General features: G+C 31.5%; 1 protein-coding gene across 1 annotated transcript in view; it reads right to left on the bottom strand.

The window, feature by feature from the left end:
- The window catches only part of SLC30A7 (solute carrier family 30 member 7), a 74,913-nt gene that overhangs the window by 27,270 nt on the left and 24,863 nt on the right, over positions 1-22,780 (bottom strand). Inside the window, exons 4-8 of the mRNA XM_031967167.1 lie at positions 19,297-19,384; positions 17,830-17,956; positions 12,462-12,617; positions 8,965-9,015; positions 5,223-5,358 (exon numbers count right to left, since the gene is read on the bottom strand). Of these exons, the coding sequence (XP_031823027.1) occupies positions 5,223-5,358; positions 8,965-9,015; positions 12,462-12,617; positions 17,830-17,956; positions 19,297-19,384 (558 nt within the window). The remainder of the gene's footprint in view (positions 1-5,222; positions 5,359-8,964; positions 9,016-12,461; positions 12,618-17,829; positions 17,957-19,296; positions 19,385-22,780) is intronic.

The following is a 22,780-nucleotide window of genomic DNA, read 5'->3' as shown; positions in this document are numbered from 1 at the left end:
AGTCTTTACTTGCAGCAAAGAGAGAGGCCAATACCCCAAAGTCAGCCCACAAATAAGCTTTTCCTTCATAAATTAACCCTTTGGTAACTTACAAGTTTATTCTGGGAGGATGGCCAAACCAAGTGCCATAATCAATGCAAATTAAGAAAAATCCATCCTAGCTACTGGATCTGGGAAGTTTCATAGAGAGGTAGTAGCACTTGAGTTTTCTTGGTAACTTGGTAAAAATAAGTTTTCAATAAGACAGAGAGAAGGAAGGGAATGGGAGTTCAATCCATGTCTTGGAAGCAGTATGAGCAAAGCGAGATGGGAGACAGGAGAATGAGGTTGGAGTACTGCATATAATCCAGCATGGCTATAATGTGGAATGTATGAAGGAGAATATGGTAAGGCAAAGCTAAAAATACAGGGTATAGTGAAATCATGAAAGACTTTGAATTCTGGGCCAAGGATATGATAGTTTTTTGAGGGATTACACAATGGATAGTACTAAAGTTTGGGGAACAGAGGAATGATATATGACATAACATTTTATAATATGCATGTAAATATATTATATATAAGAACTATGCATAAGAAAAAATTACTCTAAAAGTAATACAGAAAACAGAAGAGAAAAGATGAGAAAGGTCTGAATTAGGGTGAGTAATGATAGCTAGATGGAAAGGAGACAGATTTGGAATATTATGTAGGGAAAATCAAAAGGTCTTGGCATTATTGAAAGAGATGAATATTAAAACAAGCCTGAGTGAAGAGGGAAGAGTAGCCAGAATAACATTAGGATGGCTTGATGAAATAAGGAGGAATCATGAAATCAGAAATCACAACAAAGAGCAGATTTAGGGGAAGTGAGGGTATAAGGGCAAGTACAAGGTTAGCAGATTATGGTCAAAGAGGGCAATTTCAGAATTCAAGACCTTGGAAATTAAATAATTTCAAGTGATGGGATCATTTGGTAGTTAACTGATAGATACAATTTTAACTGGAAGTCTAAGTCCTTCACAATTACTGCAGGAGATGAGATAGAAAGAAGATTAAGCTGTATCTTAATGAGAAAGTAAAAGAATGTCCTAGAGGCGGCAGGTAATAAGAAGAGTTACCTGAGAGTCACACAATCATATAGGATAACTTACAAGAAATGTTGGTGAATGACAGCAGCAAAGGGAATGAAGTGGAAATATGAAACAAGGATCAACAGAAATTGTGCTTCCTGATTTTAAGAGTTTAAGGGAATAGAAAAAAAAAAAAAAAAAGGAGATCCTTACAAGTTTGGGTTATCAGAGATATCAAGTTCCAGTTAATTAGAAGTTAAATGAGATAAAGAAAGAATCAAAGATAATTTTTTTAAAAATGCAAGTATTCACATATATAAATAAGTGAAATGATTGTTAGCAACAAAATACATTTCCTATGCCCAAAGATCTATAAAACTGTGCATATTCATTGATCTAGTAATACCAGTGCTAGGTCCGTATTCCAAAGAGATCACTAAAAAAGGGGGAAAAGATTCACATGTACAAAAATATTTATAGCAGTTCTTTTTATGGTAGTAAAGAATTGGAAACTGAAGGGATGCTAATCAACTGGAGAATGACCAAAGAAGTTGTGGTATATGAATGTAATGTAATATTATTGTGCTATAAGACAGATGAGGGACTGCATTTCAGAAAAACCTGTACTTACATGAACTGATGCTGAGTGAAATGAGCAAAACCAGCAGAACATTGTACACAGTAACAGCAATACAGTGCAATGATCAACTATGATAAACTGAGCTATTCTCAGCAATACAATGATTATAAGACAATTCCAAAAAGACTACTGATGGAAAATGATATCCACATCCAGAGTAAGAACAATGGAGTCTAAATGCAGATAAAGGCATACTATTTTCATTTTTGTTTTTTGTTTTTTTCTTTCTCGTGGTTTTTCTTTTTTTGTTCTTAGTCTTTTTTTCCCACAAAATGACTAATGTGGAAATATGTTTAACATGATTGTACCTATATAACCAATATCTCCTTCTCCTTGGAGGAGAGAGGGAAAGGGGGAGAAAAATTTGGAGCTCAATATCATATACTAAGATGAATGTTGGAAACTATCTTCACATATAATTGGGGAAAAATAAAAATTTAAATTAAAAAATAAAATATATATCTACATAGAGACTACATTTCTATAAGGTTTTATTTAATCAGTTTCTTTAATGATAACCAGAATAAGCTAATAAACATTGTTAGTAATTAAATATTAAAACAACACTTTAACAAATGAAAAAAATAAAACTAGTAAACTAGTAAAGAGACAACCAGATAGATAACCCAGGTACCATCCTAGTTCCGGCACTTATCATCTCTCACATGGAAAATCACAACTGCTTCTAATTGTCTCCCTGTTTCCAGTCCATTCTCCACAAAGCTGCCAAGTGATATTTCTAAAGCAGCATCCTTACAGTTTCAATTCAGTTGCCATCTCCTATACAAAGTCATTTCTTTCTCCCAGGACATATTTTAGATTTACATTATCTACACCTTGTATTCAATTTCTTTATACACATTATATTGTTTTTCCTCAACAAAATCTAAGCTCTTGAAAAAGTCCTTTTAGATTTTTATCTTTATCTTCCCAAAGCCTCATATAGCTGTATGATACACAGCAGGCACTAAGAAATGTCTTATATTAACTAAAAATATTAAATCAATCTAAATGTTTCCAACAATTTAATATTAACCCTTTTGAGTATTCTATATGTTTCTGCCAAAGTAGTTTGCTAGCTATATTCTCTAAAAATTGGTATGCCATCTTCCACCTCTAGTTCCTACTAGAGGTTCCTACTACTAGGTTCCTACTAGGTTCCTCTAGTTCCTACTACTGTTCAACCCTTTCTTTGTACATTCTACTTTTCAGAATCTTCTTTTTTTCAGGGTTCAGTTCAAGTGCCACCAACCCAGGAAGGTCATCCCTGATTCCACAAATGAAAATGTTCTCTCATTTCTCAAACAGATGTTCAACAATCTGGACTAGGTTCATCATTTGCCCATAACACATTATGCTTTACTTAATTTATCTATTAACATGTTCTATTCTCTATCCGTGGCAGAATATAAGGCCTTGAGGACAGGAACTATTGTTTTTTGTCATTGAATCCTCAGCACCTACAACAATACCCTGCACATAATAGATGCTTAATAGATGTTAATTGGATTAAAAGCTTTTCAAAATAACATCATGGACTACATATTAATAACAATAAAGAAAATACAATTTATAGAAAATGAACTTCAACTTCTTTTGCAATATGATTGTTATTAAAAGCAAGCCTTTCTGACATGACATGAGAAAAAGATTAGGAGATGTAGATTCTTACTCAGAAATGAAGGAAATCAAAATTGGAATTTCTCATTGCCGTATGTATTTCAGCAATACTAAATAGAGAATTAAGATGGAAGTAATCACATAACTCTACACACTTCATAACAACAATCCCTACACATTTAAAAAGTCTCATCTATCCAAATTACCAAAATTTATATTTGTATACATGCATATGTACATATATTTAAATTTATGAAGAATGGAAAACTTATTACATTTATTCCACTCTTCAATTTCAAAGCTAATATATTTTTCTTCCATTAAATTTAAACTATTTAGAATATGAAGTAAAAATAGAAAAGGTATATTCTCATTCAAATTTTTAAGTAGTTTAATGTTATAATAAATCAATACTATTTTTCTCTTCCCAAATTACTTCAATATAAGAAAGTACCTGTTATTTAAAATTCAGCATTATATACTTACATTCAGCTCTTATATTCTGTCTATTTAATACTATCTTTCTAAAAAAATGTAGACTTTTTTTTTTTTTAATAACTTGCCCAGGGTTATAAAGCTAGTAAGTACTTAAAAGCCAGATTTAAACTCCAGTCCTCCTGATTCCAAGGCTGACACTTGATTATCCACTGCACCACTCAGCTACCCTGTAATTTATACTTCTTAAAAAGCAATTTCAGCTCTTGTTATGAAGAAAAAATACTTCGATGACAATACCATGAATGAGAATAACATCTATATGAGACAAAAGGGCAAAAAATAAGGAAATGTATAGCATGTAAAAATATTATAATCCAAAGAAATAAAGGGTACATGGCAATAAATTATTCAAAAGAAAAAACTATGAGTCAAATGTACTTAATACATGAGTCAAATATATCTAATGTTACGCTAAACTTAAAAATAATTAAACTATAGTGCAGTCAGTAGTTTTAAGAATCATCTTTAATGACAGGAGTATCATATATACATATATATATATATATATATATATATATATATATATTTTTTTTTTTTTTTTGCTAAGGCAATCGGGGTTAAGTGACTTGCCCAGGGTTACACAGCTAGAAAGTGTTAAGTGTCTGATGCCAGATTTGAACTCAGATCCTCCTGACTTCAGGGCTGGTGCTCTATCCACTACAGCAACTAGTTGCCCCCTTCAATATTTAATAATGATTGAGGTTTTTAATCTGGAATTCAACCCTGGGGGTCCATGAACTTGATTGGGGAAAAAAAATTAAGTCCTATTTTCACTAACTTTTGATTTCTTTTGTAATCCTACATAATTTAGTTTATGTATTATAAAAAATCATGTATGTTAGGAAGGGGTTCCTAGGTTTCACCAGACTGCCAAAGAGGTTGTTGTTTACACACACACACACACACACACACACACACACACACACTCTCTCTCTCTCACACACACACACACACACACACACACACTAACATTCTCTCTCTCTCTCTCTCTCTAACAGATACAGACAAACACACACACACACAACTTCTGCCTTAAATTTGAGAATGGACTTTTATGTATTTTAGACATTCTATTAGTTTCCTGGTATCACACAAACCCACATACCTCCCATTTGTAATGGCCTGCTAATCTCTTGCTGAATTAAATAAAATGACAACCACAAATTTAAGTTAACAGAAGAAATTAAATAATATCCCTCCTCCCAACAAGAAATAAGTGGCTAAAACAGACTAGAACAAAGCAGACAAATAAAAAATAAAAAGAATTGATGGAGAAAATGGTTTAAGACTAAATGAAAACAAACTCAGTAACTCACATATTAGGGCTAAGATTGAAATAGTCTGTTGAAAGTCTTCCCCCCCCCCCCCCCCGCCCCCCCATTTCCATTTACGAACATAGGACAAGCACTTACCTTACAACTATAAGTATGGCAATAAGAATTGAACAAATGGGATCCGCTATCATCAGACCAAAGTTTTGCATCATGATGGCAGATGCAATTACACCAACACTTCCTAATGTGTCTGCTAGAATGTGTAAAAACACACCTACAAGAAAGCATAATTAGAATCAAATTAATATTTTGAAAATAAAAAAGTAACAAAACTAATGATTTTTATCAAAATCAAGTCTTCTAAAGAAAAGCTACAAAACACTCAAGTGGCTACATAATGTCTATCTGTTTCTCTTAGTGTCTTTCAGAGTATTCTTGGGGAGGCTTTTATTTATTCTGTCTGAAAAACAAAAACTAAACAAAAATCACATTAAAATATTTTTAAATGGTAGATAAACAAATCATTACTAGATAAATAATTTTAAAATAAAATAAAGTAATTCATTGCTTAAAAAAAAAGATTGTTTTTACTTGACTAAATGAGTAGGAAATTTTGATATCTGTAAGTCAGTTATTTTGATAAGCTTATATAATAACCTAATTTTCAATACTTATTTTTTTAAAAACCTTCTACAAATTTCTTTATGTGTTTAAAATGTAATATAATTCCTTTATAAAAATTCATTATGCTGTAAGCCCACCCCAAAAAAGAAAATCAAATATGCTTTAAAAGTCAAAGTAAATGCTAAGTATAATGCCCCCCCAAAAATGGGTACACAGAGCCCTCTGCTGGTAAATTAACATATAAACCTTAATGACAAATACTTTTGCCATATAATTTTCCTTTTCTTGAAATGGGGGTCCCATAGAAGTAATATTAGAGTTTCTTACACTTAAAGTTATCAATTTAGCTTAAGCTCAATAATATGGGTTTAAGTTTCATATTTATAAGATGCAGCCATGTTTGAGTTATTTTAAAAAACTTAAAAATATAAGCCTTCTATTTGCCAATGAATAAATGAAATGACCAAAAAACTTTTAGCAAATCTAAGAGCTAAGTTTAAAATATAGTTCTGCCACAGTTCCATCATGATATTTTTAACTTAAATTTAAAATAATACAATAATCAGATTTTCTTTTTTTTTCTTTTTTTTTTTTTTTTTTTTTTTTGAATATGATATTCTGGCAAACAATGAAAGCAATCAGACTTTGAACAGGTTAAAGATAAAATAGATTTTATTTCACTGCAAAATATAATCACCAAAAGATACTCTAACTCTGCATGTGACATATATAAGCTCATTACATTATTGGTAAAAAACATGGTAAATATAATGCCATCTACCATTATAGTAAATATAATGCCAACTTCATCTGGGCCTTATAGATGATTTATATGCTTTTTCAATAATTTTTCAAATCATCTCATTGGCTAAAAACTACTACAAAATAATGGTATTTATCCATTTTATGAATACTTGGGGTATTTTTGTTTTGTTTTGTTTTTATTGTTCAACAGACAAAAACTATAGAAGAATTACAATGAATTTTAATTACTGAGATAATGATTTAACTGCCTGGATAAAATGACAAAACACTAGACAAACCTAAATATAGTGAATTCTACAGAAATCTATAAATTTTTTTCTGCTAAAGTAGAATTTATTCCAAATAATACATGATACAATCAATAAATAGAAATACTTGATTTGGGTTTCCATAAAGATATGCCTATTAAAAATGGATTTCTTTCTATATGACTACTTCAAAGGAGTTAAAGAGAAAAATGCCACATAATAAAGACCATACAAGATCTAAAACTTATATAAAGAAAAATATTTTAGAGTTTCTCTAATATACTTAGTTCAGATAGTAAAGAATTAAAGATGTCAACCAAAAATGGTTAGGATAGCTATATGGGATTAAAATCAGATCTTTTGAATGACATAGAAGAGAACCACAGAAAACATACCACAGTGGTTTAGAGGTTCCCAAACCACAATGATTTGTATTCTTAGACCACTATATATGTTTAGTGGATATTTTGAGAATTGAAACTAATCTAGTAGGCATTATTGGGGGGAGGGACCCAGAATCTTTAGGTAGGAAAACTTCTGGATAAACCATGTTAGTCATTGCCTTGAATAATATATTTTTTAACATGTCAGAATTATACAACCTTTTGTAAGTTTCTAAATTCCATTTAAGAAGGGGGAAGAACAGGGGGGAAATCAATCATATTCAATCTGTATACAATATTTCAAACTTCACTTGTTGAAATTTCACCTTAAAAACTAAAAAGTCAATAAGCATATTGAAAATGCTCTATATATTTTTTTAAAAATGAAATTAAGTTTTTGCAATAAATATCTAAACTGTGACCCTTGTAGATTACCCAAATCAAGTTACAGGCTATCCCTGTAATTCAGGTTCTATACTTCTAAGCCATCTCAGACTACCTACCAATTAGTGCATACCTGGAAAATACAAGTCAATTGCAGTGCTAAATTTAGAATAATAATAATAGTAAAATTTATTTGAAATCCACCACCACCCTAATCAAAAATTGAGTTACCAAGGCAAAAATAAATTATTAGCAAATATAAAGTAAATTAGACTTTGTGTAACAAATATGCATCATTCATTACAAGATATTCCAGCAAAATTGCTTTTATACTAATTCTACATACCTCTGTAACGGTGAACCAATGGATAAAAAACTTATTAAGTTTCCTAAAAATAAACTGCAACTATAAATTGCCAGATGCAAGAGAGAAGTTTAATGTGAGGTTTGATTCTAGAATTTTGTGGCGAGAATAAGGAGGAAAAGTATAACAAAAATGAGATTTGAGACCTAGTAAAGGAAGGAGGCTGATTTGGTGTCAGAAGGAATTGATTAAGGAAGGTTAAAAAAAAGCATAAAAGTATGGAACCATGATTAAAGATGAATAATGATGGAGAACAGATATTATATATTAGTACATACTCCCAAATGGAAAGTTAGCATAGTTTCTTGAACCATAACTTATTATGATCAATAAAAGTTTTATAATGTATTTGTGAAAAAGCCTCACGCTAAATTGCATACAATTTTTTACTTATTATTGAAGGATAGGTAATCTATGAATAATACTTTTATTTCATTTTGTAAAAATTAGGTACACACTAAAATTGTAAATAAAAATTATTTCAACATTAATAGAACCCTTTCAAATTTGTCAAATGCTTTACATATATTATCTCATTTGATTTTCATAATAACCCTGGGAGATAGGTGCTACTATTATTACTATATTACAGATAAGAAAGAAGAATGTGAGAAAGCTTAAGTAACTTGTCAGAGGTCACACAGCTAGCACATGAGGGAGGCAGAATTTAAATTCAGATCTTTCTAACTCAAAATCCAATACTCAACAGAGTAAGCTATACAGCTGCTTCTAGAGATTACATTACCACTCAGTATATTTCTCAGCAATTATCATAAGTGTAGATATTAATCAAATCACCATATTGTTTAAAATATTTGAAGAAAATGGTGTTTTTGAATATTGAACTGAAATGACAGCAGTGACTATCAAAAACATATTTGCTAAATTATTCAATAAAGCTACATAATTAGAAGCATAATACATAGAATGTATAGAACTTTAAAACTAAAAGGGAACCCAACCTCCTCATTTTACAATTGCTTCCAAAAAAGTTTAGAATTTTGTCAATACAAAGTTGTTAATTTTCCATAAAATATTATCAACAGATAATTTATAACTATATAAAAAGTTAAGAGAAAAACTAAAAAATGACAAGTACAAATTTCTCCTACCTTGTAAGATCTGTCTGCTGGGTCCTGTTGTTCCTTTAATTGAGGAACCATCTGTAAAGAATTTTTGTCAAGTTAACATGGAATATTATTTTTTTCCCCATTTAAACTGATTCCTAAATGAAACTAAATAGTTTTCATTCTGATATATCTATAAATTGAACATCATTTTGTAGATTTGCAAATTAATTTTAACATTTCCATTACTAAAAATAATAATCTTTATTAGTCTAAATATAAACACAAAGTTTTTGTATGAAGGATGCAAAACACAAAGTCAACTTGTATGAAGGATGCAGAATAGATTTTTTCCAAAAATTTTCAGACATTTAGCAAAATAACAGTTGTAAAAATTCATTAATCAAGCAAGGGAGAGAACTACCATTTTTTTTTCACTTTTTTTTTCTTTATTAAAGCTTTTTATTTTTCAAAACATATACATGGATAGTTCTTCAACATTAACCCTTGCAGAACCTTGTCTTCTAATCCCCCCCCTTCCTCCACTCCTCCCCCAGATGGCAAATCGTCCAATATATGTTAAACTAGCATTATTTTTAATTAGAACTTTCACAGAAATTTGGTGAATGGATACCTAAAAACATGCAAAAAATATACAGAAGGGATAGTGTGTTTCGAAATGGTAAACAAATTAATTTCAAATTAAATCAGAACCACAATTGCCAATTATTATCAATACCATTGCTAAACTGAATTTAGAATTAGAGCTAAAAGTCTCTATACTTGTACAATTTATGAAGAAGCTTGCTTGAGATTCATAATTGCTGTCCTGAGGTTTTCCAAAAGGCAGTTATCTGATATGTCTTGATGCCACTGCCTAAGTGGCAGTTATGAACATGGCATCAAACCAAAGATGCAGTTTTCTATAAAGAAGAGCTACCAGCTTATAAGATTTATTTTTTTCTTCATCAGTCTGGAAAAGACAACAGACATGATCTATATGAGAGATCTTACAAATGAGGATACCATTAAAACCAGCTCTTGATCAGTTAAAATGACAACTCATGTTTACATAGCCTTTCACACTTTATTTCTCAGTCACCATATGGAGTAGGCAGTACAAGTTATTTCATGTTTACAGACAAGAAACTGAGGCTTAGATATAAAGCTTGTAGAGATGGTCCACAAAGCATGCATAACTCCTGCCTGCCACTTCATCATAATCTGAATGTTATTCAATACATTAAAATCTGTGTTTTCATCACTGTGGGTATGACTTCCCCTAATGTAGCATACAACCCTTCCAAATTATATAAGATATTTCTTTGTGAGTTACCTTTGTAAGGGATGCCCTCAAGTAATAAGATATCAAATAGTCTTTGAAGTCAAGATATTACTTTTGCCTTGATCAAAAGGATTAGCCTGTTTTAATATATGTACTTTTATTTGTTCAAAGTGCTCTCCTCAAAATATTCCCAGTTCCTCAAGTACTGGTCTAAGGCTGGTAGGAAGCTGTTATAGAGGCTACAGTTTTCCCCCGTAAAACAACCTGACCTTTTTAAATCATAATTTGTAAATTTTACAAGGAATATAAATTTCTATCTCTTTCAAAGAAAAAAAAACTAAGAGATTTGTTCTTTACTGAACAATCTTTTTTTCATTTAAATTTTAAAACCTAAATTAAAAAGGACAGTTATATAATAACACTTTCCTTTGAAATAGTAATGAATTTGAACCAGTGCTAAACAAGGACACTAAACTCTAAAATTCAACAAAGACAGTTAAGGACAACAATGCATTCCCTGAACAATCTCTGTCCAAATGTGAATCTTAAGATCTTTTTAACAATGTTGGAGTTGCCTAAAATACTGCCTGATCAAAATAAATATATAAATAAATAAATGGTGTGCTCCATACAATGTTACCAAAGGAACTATAAGGTAAAAAGCAAGTTACTTCAAATAGCAAGAGATTTATTGGGGGAGAGAGGGAGAGGGGGAGGGGGGGAAGGGAGGGAAGATGTTTGTTTTTGAAAAACATGTTATATATCCAGCTGTCACAAAAATATCACAAAAATGTCAAGTTTTAAAAGGCATTAAGATTTTTGGATCATTCCATGTAACAAAATCCAGATTAAAATAACATCAGTTGAAAATTCATTTTTAATGTTAAGAGAAGAGATTGCTAATTATAAATACACTACCAAAAAGCCACATGTGATTGTTAGATATAGAAACCACTCAGTTCCTTAGTTCATTAAAATGTGTGTTTTTTTTTTTTTTAATCCCCTCACTTAATTAACATTCTACTCTGGGACATCCAGGACCACTATGGCATGGAAGTAACCTTCAAATCTCAAAGGCCTCATCAACAAGTCACAAACTCATGCAGCCAAGCTGGAGTGTTTTAAGGAAGTAAAATCTCAGCAACAAATTCTGTAACTCTTACCTAAGTAATCTAGTTAAATTCAGAAAGACTCAATCCTCAGATGGATACCACATCAATATTTTAGGTCAAAACAACTCATGAAATTACCTACTAAATCATGAAGGTGCTGCAAATTGCACGGTGTGTGTGGGGGGGGGGGGGGGAGGGGGGGGAGAGAGAGAGGGAAGAAGATAATGAATTGATTACATTACTTATTTTTTGTAGTATGAAATAATAATTTTAACATGCAACATTTTTAATGTACTAATTTTTTAAGCACCAGAAATAAAGATTCCTTCCCCTTTAAAAAAAAAAAAAAAAAAAAAAACTGAAAAGTTAAAACCACCTTTCATGTGTTTTTCAGCAACTGCTACATTATGAGAGGAGAGGTTGAAATCAGTGTGAAATGTATACACAGTATAGTTCTGAATCTTATTTATGATTTTCTTTTAAAATTGATAAATGTAATTATTAAGGTTTCAAGCATCCCCAAAACAAATAAAATTACTATATCTATCCTGAAAATAAGTTTTGTATTAATATACTACCAAAAATGAAAATTTAATGGCAACCAACAAATTTTTGATTTAAAAATATTTTAATATTTATAAAAGCATGCTTTCTAAAATACAAGAACAAATAAATTGTTTTCATTTCATAATCAACACACAAACCTTAGAGATCAAGCCAAACTACATTATATCCCCAAATAAACTGCCTTACAAAGTGAGCTGCTGCATTTAGTTGTAGTTCATAAAACAAAATTTACTACAAAATGTTAAAGTAAACCTATATTTCTAAAAATTTTAAATCACTATTTCATTTTTAAAAGTCTGTGTCAAATACTGGCAATTAAAAAAAACAAAAATGCATCATATAATTTTACAAAAAACATAACTATATCACATTTATTTAAATAGCACTATTTTATCACTACCCGCAACTTGAGAAATCAGACCAAATCCTGTGTTTTATGCTACTTTTTTTCCTTTGTAAAGGCCAAGTGAGAGACTCTTAGGGAACAAAGCTGACAGCCCATTTGGAAGAGACAATTGATCTTTGTCTTTTACTTGTACTTAAGAGTCTCTATCTGAATGTGCTCATATGGTACTCACCATGACAATCAAAGTGTCCATGTCCATGATCATGACTATGTGCATCATGTTTTAATTCATGACTATGACCATGGTCTCCATGACCATGGCCATGATCGCCATGTCCATGTCCATGATCAAGTGCACCATTAAAAAGAGAATGACTATGTCCATGCCCTACAAGAAAAAAATAATAATAGCGCAGTTTAGAGCAAAAAAATGATTAAAAATAGATTAAAATATAAATTCCATATATTAATACTACTGAGGCATTCCAATGATACATCGCTAAGATTTCATTGCCATGAATAAAAATAAGTGATGTGGATGCATTTCAAATCATTACATAATAAAGGGAAAATTATGTTTTTCTTAAATAATATTTTTAAAAGATAAAGTAACAGCAAACGTTCCAGAAAAGATAAAATATATATAAATCTTGGGGGTGATAAATTTAGAGGAGTGTGGGAAATTAAAGGCCAAAAGACCCACCCTTTTATTTTACAAATGAGGAAACTGGCACAGAGAAGGGAGATAAGGTCAGAGAACTAGTGAATGTCAGAGGCAAGATGCTTTCTGACTCCAAGTTCAGCATTTAATTCACTTAGGTTTTGGCAAAGAATGGGTCAAAATTAGCATTTGTATAGCTGATCTGTGTTAGTACTTTAAATTCTAGAGATCTGCTGTGATAAAGGGCCCCATAATACTCTTAACAGTCCTAGGGAAAAAAATATTTTTAGCAACTTTTCCCATGATAAGACAAAGATCTCATGGACTGAAACAAAGTGAAATAAGTAGAAACAGAAAACCAATATATACAATGGCTATGATAGTGTAAATGAGAAAAATAAAACAAAAATGAACACTACATAATTATAATGATCAAAAGCTTCTTCTCAAAAAGAAAATGAGACAATGCATTTTCCTCTCTCATTTTCAAAAGTAGAGGATTATCAGTATAGAGCTTCAGTAGTTTCATTTCCAGAACATTAAATACCCTTGGTAAAACCTTTATTTTCAGAAGTTTCATCAATTAAAGCACTACTTTATAGAATATATTTGTAAATATATATGAATTATAATAATAAGGTATAAAATATATTTAGTAATATTTGTATTAGATATTTTAAAAATTCTAAACACAGAACATATTAAAAAATTGAATGTTTACCCTGGTATAAGCTAACAAAATTCAAATAAAACTAATTCAGCACCTCATGAAACAAGATGAAATATTATATCTTAATATGTTATAGTAATCTTAATATATAAGAATAAATGTAGGCACACTTAATCTTATCTACAAATGTGTATGTACATTTATGCATATACATATTTAAATATATATTTGTAGGTGCACAAGTACTTCTCTTTATTAATTCTTCCCTTTGAAGTTTCTATTCATAGGTGAGATATAATTTTGCATTGTGTACACTGCTTTACTATACCAAAGATCATTGGGAATAAAAATAAAACAAAGAAAAGCAAAGTCCAATTGTTCCTTAAAGACAACTATCAGGACAACTGTGTTCAAAGAAAAAGAGACATGACTTGATCATACTAAGAAGAACTTAAACTAGGAAAAATATTTTCAATATATAGCATATCACTTGTTTTAATTTTGCTTATTTTATGCATTGTTTTTAGCAGTTACAAATGATAACTTCTAGACTTTTCCAAAAAAAAAAATTAAAATAAAATTTATGGTCAAGAGGTACTTTACAGATAAGCAAGTACAATCTCTTCCTTCATTTTATAGATAGCAAGAGTCAGATTACTTGTCCAAAGTCATACTGTGTGACATAGTAAAGTTCAAACTAGAATGAAGTCTTTTTGTTTTTCATTTATGCTTCTATTATCAGTCATGAATTTATGCTGAGAATGAGAATATTTGGGAGGTCAGAACTAAAATAAATTTGTAACTTCTAAAGTACATAGTAGAATATCCTACAATATATAAGAAAACTGAAATTTTAGTATAAAGGAGATTTAGAAATGCATTTAACCACTGTTGGGTAATACAGTGGATAACATATTTCTGAAAATGCCTAATTTACAATAAGTGAATAATAATCGGAGGATCTGCAATTTTGTTAGTATAGGTACTCCCTCTGTGAATGCAGCCAATTACATTAACAACTCATCATCTGAAATCTCATTATCATGAAACTTGACTGAGCTTTGAATCACTTCCTTAGGAACTTCAAGTGCCCCCTCCATTCTCACTGTAGTATTAAACAATAAACTCTTCCCAAATTAGATATTTCTAGCTAACAGCCTTTATCATCCATTGTTCAACTTGATTTCTATTCAAGATTATCATAAACCTATGTACCCAAAGAGGTTTCCCCACCTCCTTTTAGCTTTCTTTTGTATACTGTCTTTACTTATTAAACTAAGCTCCTTGAGGGCTGGATTTATCTTTTTATATGTATCTCCAGTGTATATATGTACACATATCTAGATATGTGCACAGTTTTTAGCACATATATAATATCTATTTTTCCCCAATAATGAAAACATAGCTGTGGGTAAATTTGACTTCTAACTAAAATCTGGCATTTATGACTAAAAGAATGGCAAATGAACATTTATATCTGGAAGCAATGATCACTAAGAGCAGGTACAGTTTCTTAAGAACAGGGCTGGACAATACATATCCTTTCTCATCAGGGATAGAAAACTGATAAGTCAAGCAGATGCTACTCTTTACCTAGATTTTAGCAAAGCAAGTTGATAAAACTCTCAAACTATTGGGGGGTAGGGGGAGGAAGAGGTGAAGACAAGGAAGGAAATAAAAATTAAATAAATTCAAAATTAATTGAATAGTAAGACCCAAAGAGTAGTTAGCAGTGGCTTGATGTCAATTTAGAGGGAAACCTCCAGTGGAGGGTCCCTGGGATCAGTAATGTTTAACTTTTTTATGACACAATCAGTATTCAAAAAACACTTGAAAGCCTACACCATTGGGTCAAAATTCAATAAGGATATTGAAATAAGGATTGGGCTCAAAAGGGCCATTTCTAATGTACAAAATAGAAGAAATCTACTTGAAGAGCAGTATGTCTGAAAAGGATACAAGGGTTTTATTGAACTGAAAGATTGATATGAGTCAAGAGTGGGACACGCGCAGAGAAATCAAATGTGATATGTTTCAACAGTCAGAAAAATATTGTCTCAATGTTATATGTCAATCTCCATACTGACAGTCCAGCTTTATTCTGCCCTAGTCAGACTGCATAAAGAGTCAGTAATCTGACTGACTAAATTAACAGCTATCTTTAAGCACATAAAGAGCTGTCACACCATTGCAGGGTTGTAAGCCAAGGCTAGATGATTATTTGTTAGGTATGTTACAGAAGGAAACCTTTTTCACTTAGTCTAAACTAGATGGTCTCTAAGACCCTTTCTATCTTTGTGGTTCTCAAGTGCCTATAACTCAAGATTCTTTACAGTGATCCTCTCTCTAAAGAGATTTTCTTCACTTCTTTTGCCATCTAGAATCCAGAGCACCTCCACATTATGAAGCATCACAGCAGACCTTTAGAGGAGGAAACTAAATAAGACTGAATACTGCTTTACCAAATTGAAAAGAAATACAGCTTTCCTCCCCTGAAATAAGAGGTTTAATGACTTCTTAGGTTCCATGGACAGCTTACCATCATAGTTTTTCCAGTTACAACTGAATTAAAAACCAAAATCCAGCTTCCCTCCCAGCACACACATAAGAAGGGAAGAGCCTAGGCTCAGATGCTATTGCTGCTGCTTCAAAATAAGACAGGCAGAGCACTTCTGCTTGGATACTTTATACACCTGCCTTAGTCCCTCAGAGAGTGAGCTCACTGCATATGCATAGCTTTGTCAAAACGACTCTTCCTCCCCTAAGTTCCCCAAAGAGTGAGGGGTTTAGAGTGCAGGGAACTAGTGGATAAAGAGTTGGACTTGGAGTTAGTAAGACCCAGATTAAAATTCTGGCTCTGCTATTTAGTAGCTGCGTGGCTTTGGGCAAGTCAGTCTCTGAGCCTCAGCTTCTCCATCTGTAAAATGGGGATAATACCTTTAATTATGTTTCTCTTAAGAGTTGGATGAGAGGAATCCTTTTCACTAACCATCCCAGTGATTAATAATTGTCATTTTTATAGCACTTTTGAGTTTACAAGTATTATCTTACTCAAGCCTCACAGCAACTCCATGATGGGATACTATGCATTTTATCACCCTGATTTTAACAATGAGGAAACCAAGGCTCAGAAAGTTTAAGTGACTTGAATAAACAATTCAACTTTAGGAAAAAACCTAAATTAATGGCTAGGAGAATAGGATTTAGAGCTAGGAACTTAAAATTGAACTAATCTAACCTCCTCACAATTTCTCAAAATTGTCCCACAAAATTAATACTGGTTAATCTCCCTTTTTTTAGTACCAAATTGAAATAACTTTGTTAAAAAATATCTCTCAGACAGATCTCAATCCTATATGTTGATTGTTTTGTTTTAATTGTTTCACTGTACTATCAAGTTAGATTCTGAAATAATATTCTATTCAATCATAAATTTCAGCTAATCTTTTATAATAAAACTACTCTAAACTCTTCTGTTATGGGCCAGAACTCTGAAATAAGGATTCTTACAAGGTGTTAAGTCAGTAGAATTGATGATACAATAGTTATCTAGTTTAGCATGGTGATTAATAGTTCTCTAAATTCAGCATGATTGATTTAATCTTACGACAAATAATGGAGGAATTCCAGGGACTTAGAGAAGGTTGTAAGTGTCCTTGGTCAAGTTGCTCTTGCACTATATCTACTGAGGCCTGAATTTTATCACTTGTTAAGGACCACTGTTCTACCCACATTGGTGTATTGGTGTATCAGTTTTCCAATGAATAGGAACAGGTGAGAGTGTAGGCAGGCCTTCAACAGCAGCCCTACCTAAAAAGCTAAAGTACTCAATTGTAATCCTAACTGCTGTACTCTTCTGACACAAGAGTAGAATAAATGTAAATTTCAGTAAAATAAATAAATAAATAAAAAGCCATAAACTTAACCATGGCCAAAAAATGCAACATCTTAGCTGAATAAATTACACTTTAATAGAAGGAAGGAAAAACCTTCTAACAAGTAATAAACCACTTGTGGACTAGGCTGTCCTCTAAGATAGTTGAGTTCTCTATTACTAAAGACAAAATGAGGGAATATGGAGCAAGGATATTATTTAGATATGGGTTGGACTAGCTGACCTCTGAGGTCCTATGACTCTATGTTCAATATTTATTCTCTACCAATATTTAGCTTTGTATAAAAACCATTACATAAGTTATCAAAATTATTCATCTTTCACAAACAGCCTAGAAATGAAAGAAAAAGGAAAAAAGGCTCTAACCATCATACCAGAGCCATGTGAATGTCCATGACCTCCATGTTGGAAAGCAAATATTCCTATTAGGTTTACAACAAACCCAAGCACAGAAACAAGTAGTAGTCTCTCGTGGTGAACATCTGGAGGTGCTAATGCTCTCTAGAAAACACATAACACATAAGAGACAACATTAAAATCAAAATCTGATTAAATAAAATGTCAAAAAATTAAAATACAAAGCAAAAAAAATCATTAAGTTTAAAATAACAGCATTTAGTGGCTCTTATTTTCAAAAGAAAAAGCCAATTCCAATAATATAACTGTCTTGTATATAACAGGCACTTAAAAGTGCTTGGTGAATTGGATTAGGTTGTAAGCCATTATAGGACATAAAGTAATAAATCAGATAATCATATATTTAAAGGTGGATGGGACCTTGGAGGTGGTCTAGTCCAATATCTTTATTTTACAGATAAGGAAACTGAGGCCCAGAGAGGTTAAATGACTTGCTCAAGATAAGAAATAGATAAGTAAGTGGTATAGGAAATAAATGTTAAAAAGGCTGGATTCCAGCCCTAGTCCTCTCATTCCAAATTCTGTGCACTTTGCATCACAAAATGTTAAGATCACAAACCATAAAATATAGCAACTATGCTAGTTAAATAATATAAGGACCCAATGACCTTATTTGAGTAGGCACTTTCCTAGATTCTTCTTTAAGTATGTAGATTCAAGATTCAAACTCTTCAAGAGTTCCTTGAAGAGTCTTTACCCAGAGCAATGTGGTTATGAACTTCAACATTATAACTAATAATGGTGGTGATGATAATAATAATAATTATTTCCATAAAATGATTATTTCTAGGACTCCTACAACAGGCTCAACAATTGCTCTTTTGTTCCTAACAAGTTATTCATCTTCATATCTATTAAGTTCTTTTCAACCCAAGCCATGATTGATCTTCATATACAAAGAAGATTAACTAATAATGGTGATGATGATAATAACAATAATAATAATATCTCCATAAAATAATTATTTCTAGGACTCCTACAACAGGCTCAACAATTGCTCTTTTTTTCCTGACAAGTTATTCATCTTCATATCTATTAAGTCCTTTTCAATCCAGGTCATGATTGATCTTCTTTGGATATGAAATATGTTCTGATTAACCCCACCCTATTGGATTCATTAACTGCATTTTCTCAATATTTTGTACAAAAGTTCATATTGCATATTCATGCATTTTATTTTGTTTTTGCTTCCAAGTTGTTTCAAATAATGGCCTATCTCACTAGAGAAGGTAGTTATAAACTTTCTTCTCCTGCTAACAGATCTTGTATTGTATTTAATACACCAGAGTCAGTGAGAATCCTTCATTAAGTGCTAGCTGCATTACTGAAAGAATAAAAAATAGCTCTAATATAATATGCCTAGAAATGAAAAGTCACACTTAAGGAAAAAGAAAAAAAGATTTACTGATTCTATTATACTGTACCTCAACACCTTCAGAGAAAATAAAAAAGGCAGTGAAGATCAAAAATAGGCCATTTACAAAACCAGCCAGAACTTCCGCTCTAACATACCTGGGGAATGACCAAACAATTGAATTATTAACTGCAAAGGCATATAAAAATTCACAATTTTTTTTCAAAGGTTTTAATCTATACTGCATAGTTGCATACTTCCAAAAATGTTCCAGGAATCTATAAATACAAGTGGTATAAATGGAGAAATGGGAGGGAGTGGGGCACGGGAGTGTTGTTAATTCTGATTAAAGAAGAATTATAATTAACAATTAAACAGTATAACAAACAGATTATTAAGGAACAATTACAAAGTACTCATTAAAGAAAATCAACTTGGAAAACCCTTAGACAGACATAAATCTAAAATTGCCTCATGATTACTAAAAAAAGAGAGATTCATAGCCAGACAACAGATCAGATGGACAAAGGTGGGTAAAAAAGGACAAGAATGCTTATAATTTCTGCCTTTGTACATGTTAAGTTACACAAACTGCATCTTTGAACTAGAGAAAAGGAACTGATTCAACTTCAAGAATTATTACAGAAGCAATCTGACATTTATATTTCCATCACCATTGCCAGAGAACCTAACAAAGATTTTTCAAAATCTCCATTTTTTAAAGCCAATACTAGCTTTAAATTGGAACTTTATTTATTAAATACTAGTGATTTCTTCCTGGATTCCTGAAACTTTCAAATGCCTATCAGAGAAAAGTATGAAGGGGAGAAAAAGATCTTATATTCCCTTTTATGTTTAATCTGCTTGACTAAAATCATTAGACAGAATTTTAACTTAACTTTCACACATTTACAACTTAATCAGTCAAGTTACTAAACTATATTAGGAGGCATAAAAATCACTGGCTTATAGAACTTTTTGATTACTAAAATAAAAGGCAAGATCTTACAACTAGAGCGTATTTTAATTTTAGATCACTTGATCTTGTCCTAATATGAAATGTGTTCCAACCTCTTTTAGATCTACACAAAGAAAAAGAGTTCATGTCTACAGCCATATAAGACAACCATATTTAGTATTATTACTTAAAAGTTTTATGTTTGAAATATAATCACTTAGAGGAAATAAAATAACAATACAATATAAAGGAACCTAAGCTAAAATTCATTTTGGCTTCTTTGTTAAAAGAATTTACTAGATTTAATAAAACTCTTACTTATAAGAAACCACAAGTATAATTCATGAATTTATTAATGGCTTTTCTTTCAGAAGATCCTTATTAGTTTTCAAGCTTTCCAGGAATACAAAAAACACATTTATGTGTATAAAGGGTACAAATAAACCCCAATTGTACCCCAAATGATTGACAGTTAAGTTTCTTGTTTTGTGTATCACATATCTGGGAGGGATAGCTAATGTGTTAGACAATAGATACAAGATCCAAAAAGATCTTGATAAACTGAGTGCTGAGTCCATCTAAAATTTATTAGGAATAAATTTAAAGTCTTAAAATTTCGGTTAAAAAAAAAAATCAACTTTCTAAAGATGTAATAGAGGAGTCTGAATGGCAGGATAGCAGTAAAAGTTGAGGACTTCAGTGAACTGAAAGTCAATAGGTGTTAATAATGTAAAATAGATGCCCCAAACAAGCCACCAAGCTCTTTGGCTCCATTAAGAAAGTCAGAAAAACGATGTGAGCATCTCTATATTCTGCTCTGGTCAAACCACCTCAGGAGTACTGGATTCAGTTCTGAATATCAACTTTTAGGAAAGGCATTGATCAGATACTCCAGAGAGTATCCAGAATAAGATAATAAGGATGGTGAGACACAGTTGAAAGAACTGAGCATGTTAAAAGCCCTATTAAGAGAGAATGGTGGCTGTCTCCCATACAATTGACAGGTTATTATTCAAAAGAAGGATTAGATTTGTCTTTTTTGTGCCCAAAGCATAGAACCAGGAGCAAAAGTATTATGGAATCTGCAAAGAGGCAAATTTAAACATGATATAAAGAAAAATGTAGAGCTAGCCAATGCTGAAATGGACTGCTTTCTGACCCCTCAATAAAGGCCTTTAAGGAAGCTGGAAGACTACCTGCCAGGAATATTGTTTAAAAAAAAAAAAAATTCTTATTTAGATAGATATTAGTCTAGGTGACTTTTAAGATACCCTCCAACTCTTAAGAGTCTATTACTCTGTTGCCTGTCATACAAACTTTTTATCCACTTTTATAAGTTTAAAGATAATGGTGCCAAAAAGATGACTATTAAATAAACAAATATTGAATTTGCTCACTACTGTTCTCCTTCCTTTCTGACCTGTTATTCTATCCAAGCTTCCTATCCCCAAACACATTGGAATTTATTCAAAGATTTAATGCCCAAAGATGGGGTAAGGCATCCATCTCAGTTATCACAGGTACCAAAATCTAAAAATGTTCCTATGGTCAATTACAGCTATATTAGTTACTGTGAGTAGTCCTTGAAAGCTGTATCAGACAACTCTCCCTATTATTCCTTTTCTTGAAAGAGAGAGAAATAAAGATGGGGATGGTAAAAGAATCAACCTATCCAGTGACAAATCATCAGGTAATGTTTGCCTGTTTACCACTGATTCAACTTAACCCATTATCTTTTCCAGGTATTATGATCACTCTCTTTATACCAACTTAACTTCACCCACCCCAAATACAACTGCCATCATTATTACATTTAGACAACACCTGCATAAGTGAACATGATATATGAATCCATTTCAAACATAAAATGTCAGCTAACATCAACAATTGTAACTTTACCTACTGAGTAATCCTGCCCAAAACGACCAGTAAAAATATCATGCATTAACCATGAATTCAAAGGGAAATCAATTATGATTCTACAAATAAAAGGTGTTTTAATCAGAAAAAAAATACACACACACACACACACACACACACACACACACACATACATACACACATATGGACACTTGATGACCTGACAATTTAGTTTACAAATGAAAATGTTGAAAAACTTAATAGCTTATTTTTCAAACTATTATAATTAAAAATATCAAACTCCTTTTATTCAGGATAACTGGAGACTTGGGTTTCTTGGTTAAATCTATATTCTGCTTAACAACCAACAAACATACAATATACAGAATGCTGGTTTTTAAATAGGACAAATGCATAGCATTAAAACTGTAATGAACAAAATTTAATAATAATTCAGAAAGAATTTTATGATCTTTCAGTGCCTGAGGCTCAAAATTATTATATCAATTACATCATGCTAGCATATAAAATATTCTGTTTATTTAAGTTTTATAGTTCTTCAGATTCTGAGCAAAGAGGGCTTTACCATATGTGCTGGTCACAATAGGAAGAACAATTTACTTTTTATTTCATCCTTTATCTTCACAAAATTGATATAAGGAGAGACTTGAACTACAGTCATCATGACATATGCCAAAAGGCTGGTAGAAACTACTCAGTAACTCCATTATCCACA

Source organism: Sarcophilus harrisii, chromosome 4 (assembly GCF_902635505.1).
Source record: "Sarcophilus harrisii chromosome 4, mSarHar1.11, whole genome shotgun sequence".
Lineage (NCBI taxonomy): Eukaryota > Metazoa > Chordata > Mammalia > Dasyuromorphia > Dasyuridae > Sarcophilus > Sarcophilus harrisii.
Note: the sequence above shows the minus strand (reverse complement) of the source record. Positions and strands in the feature narration are given on the sequence as shown.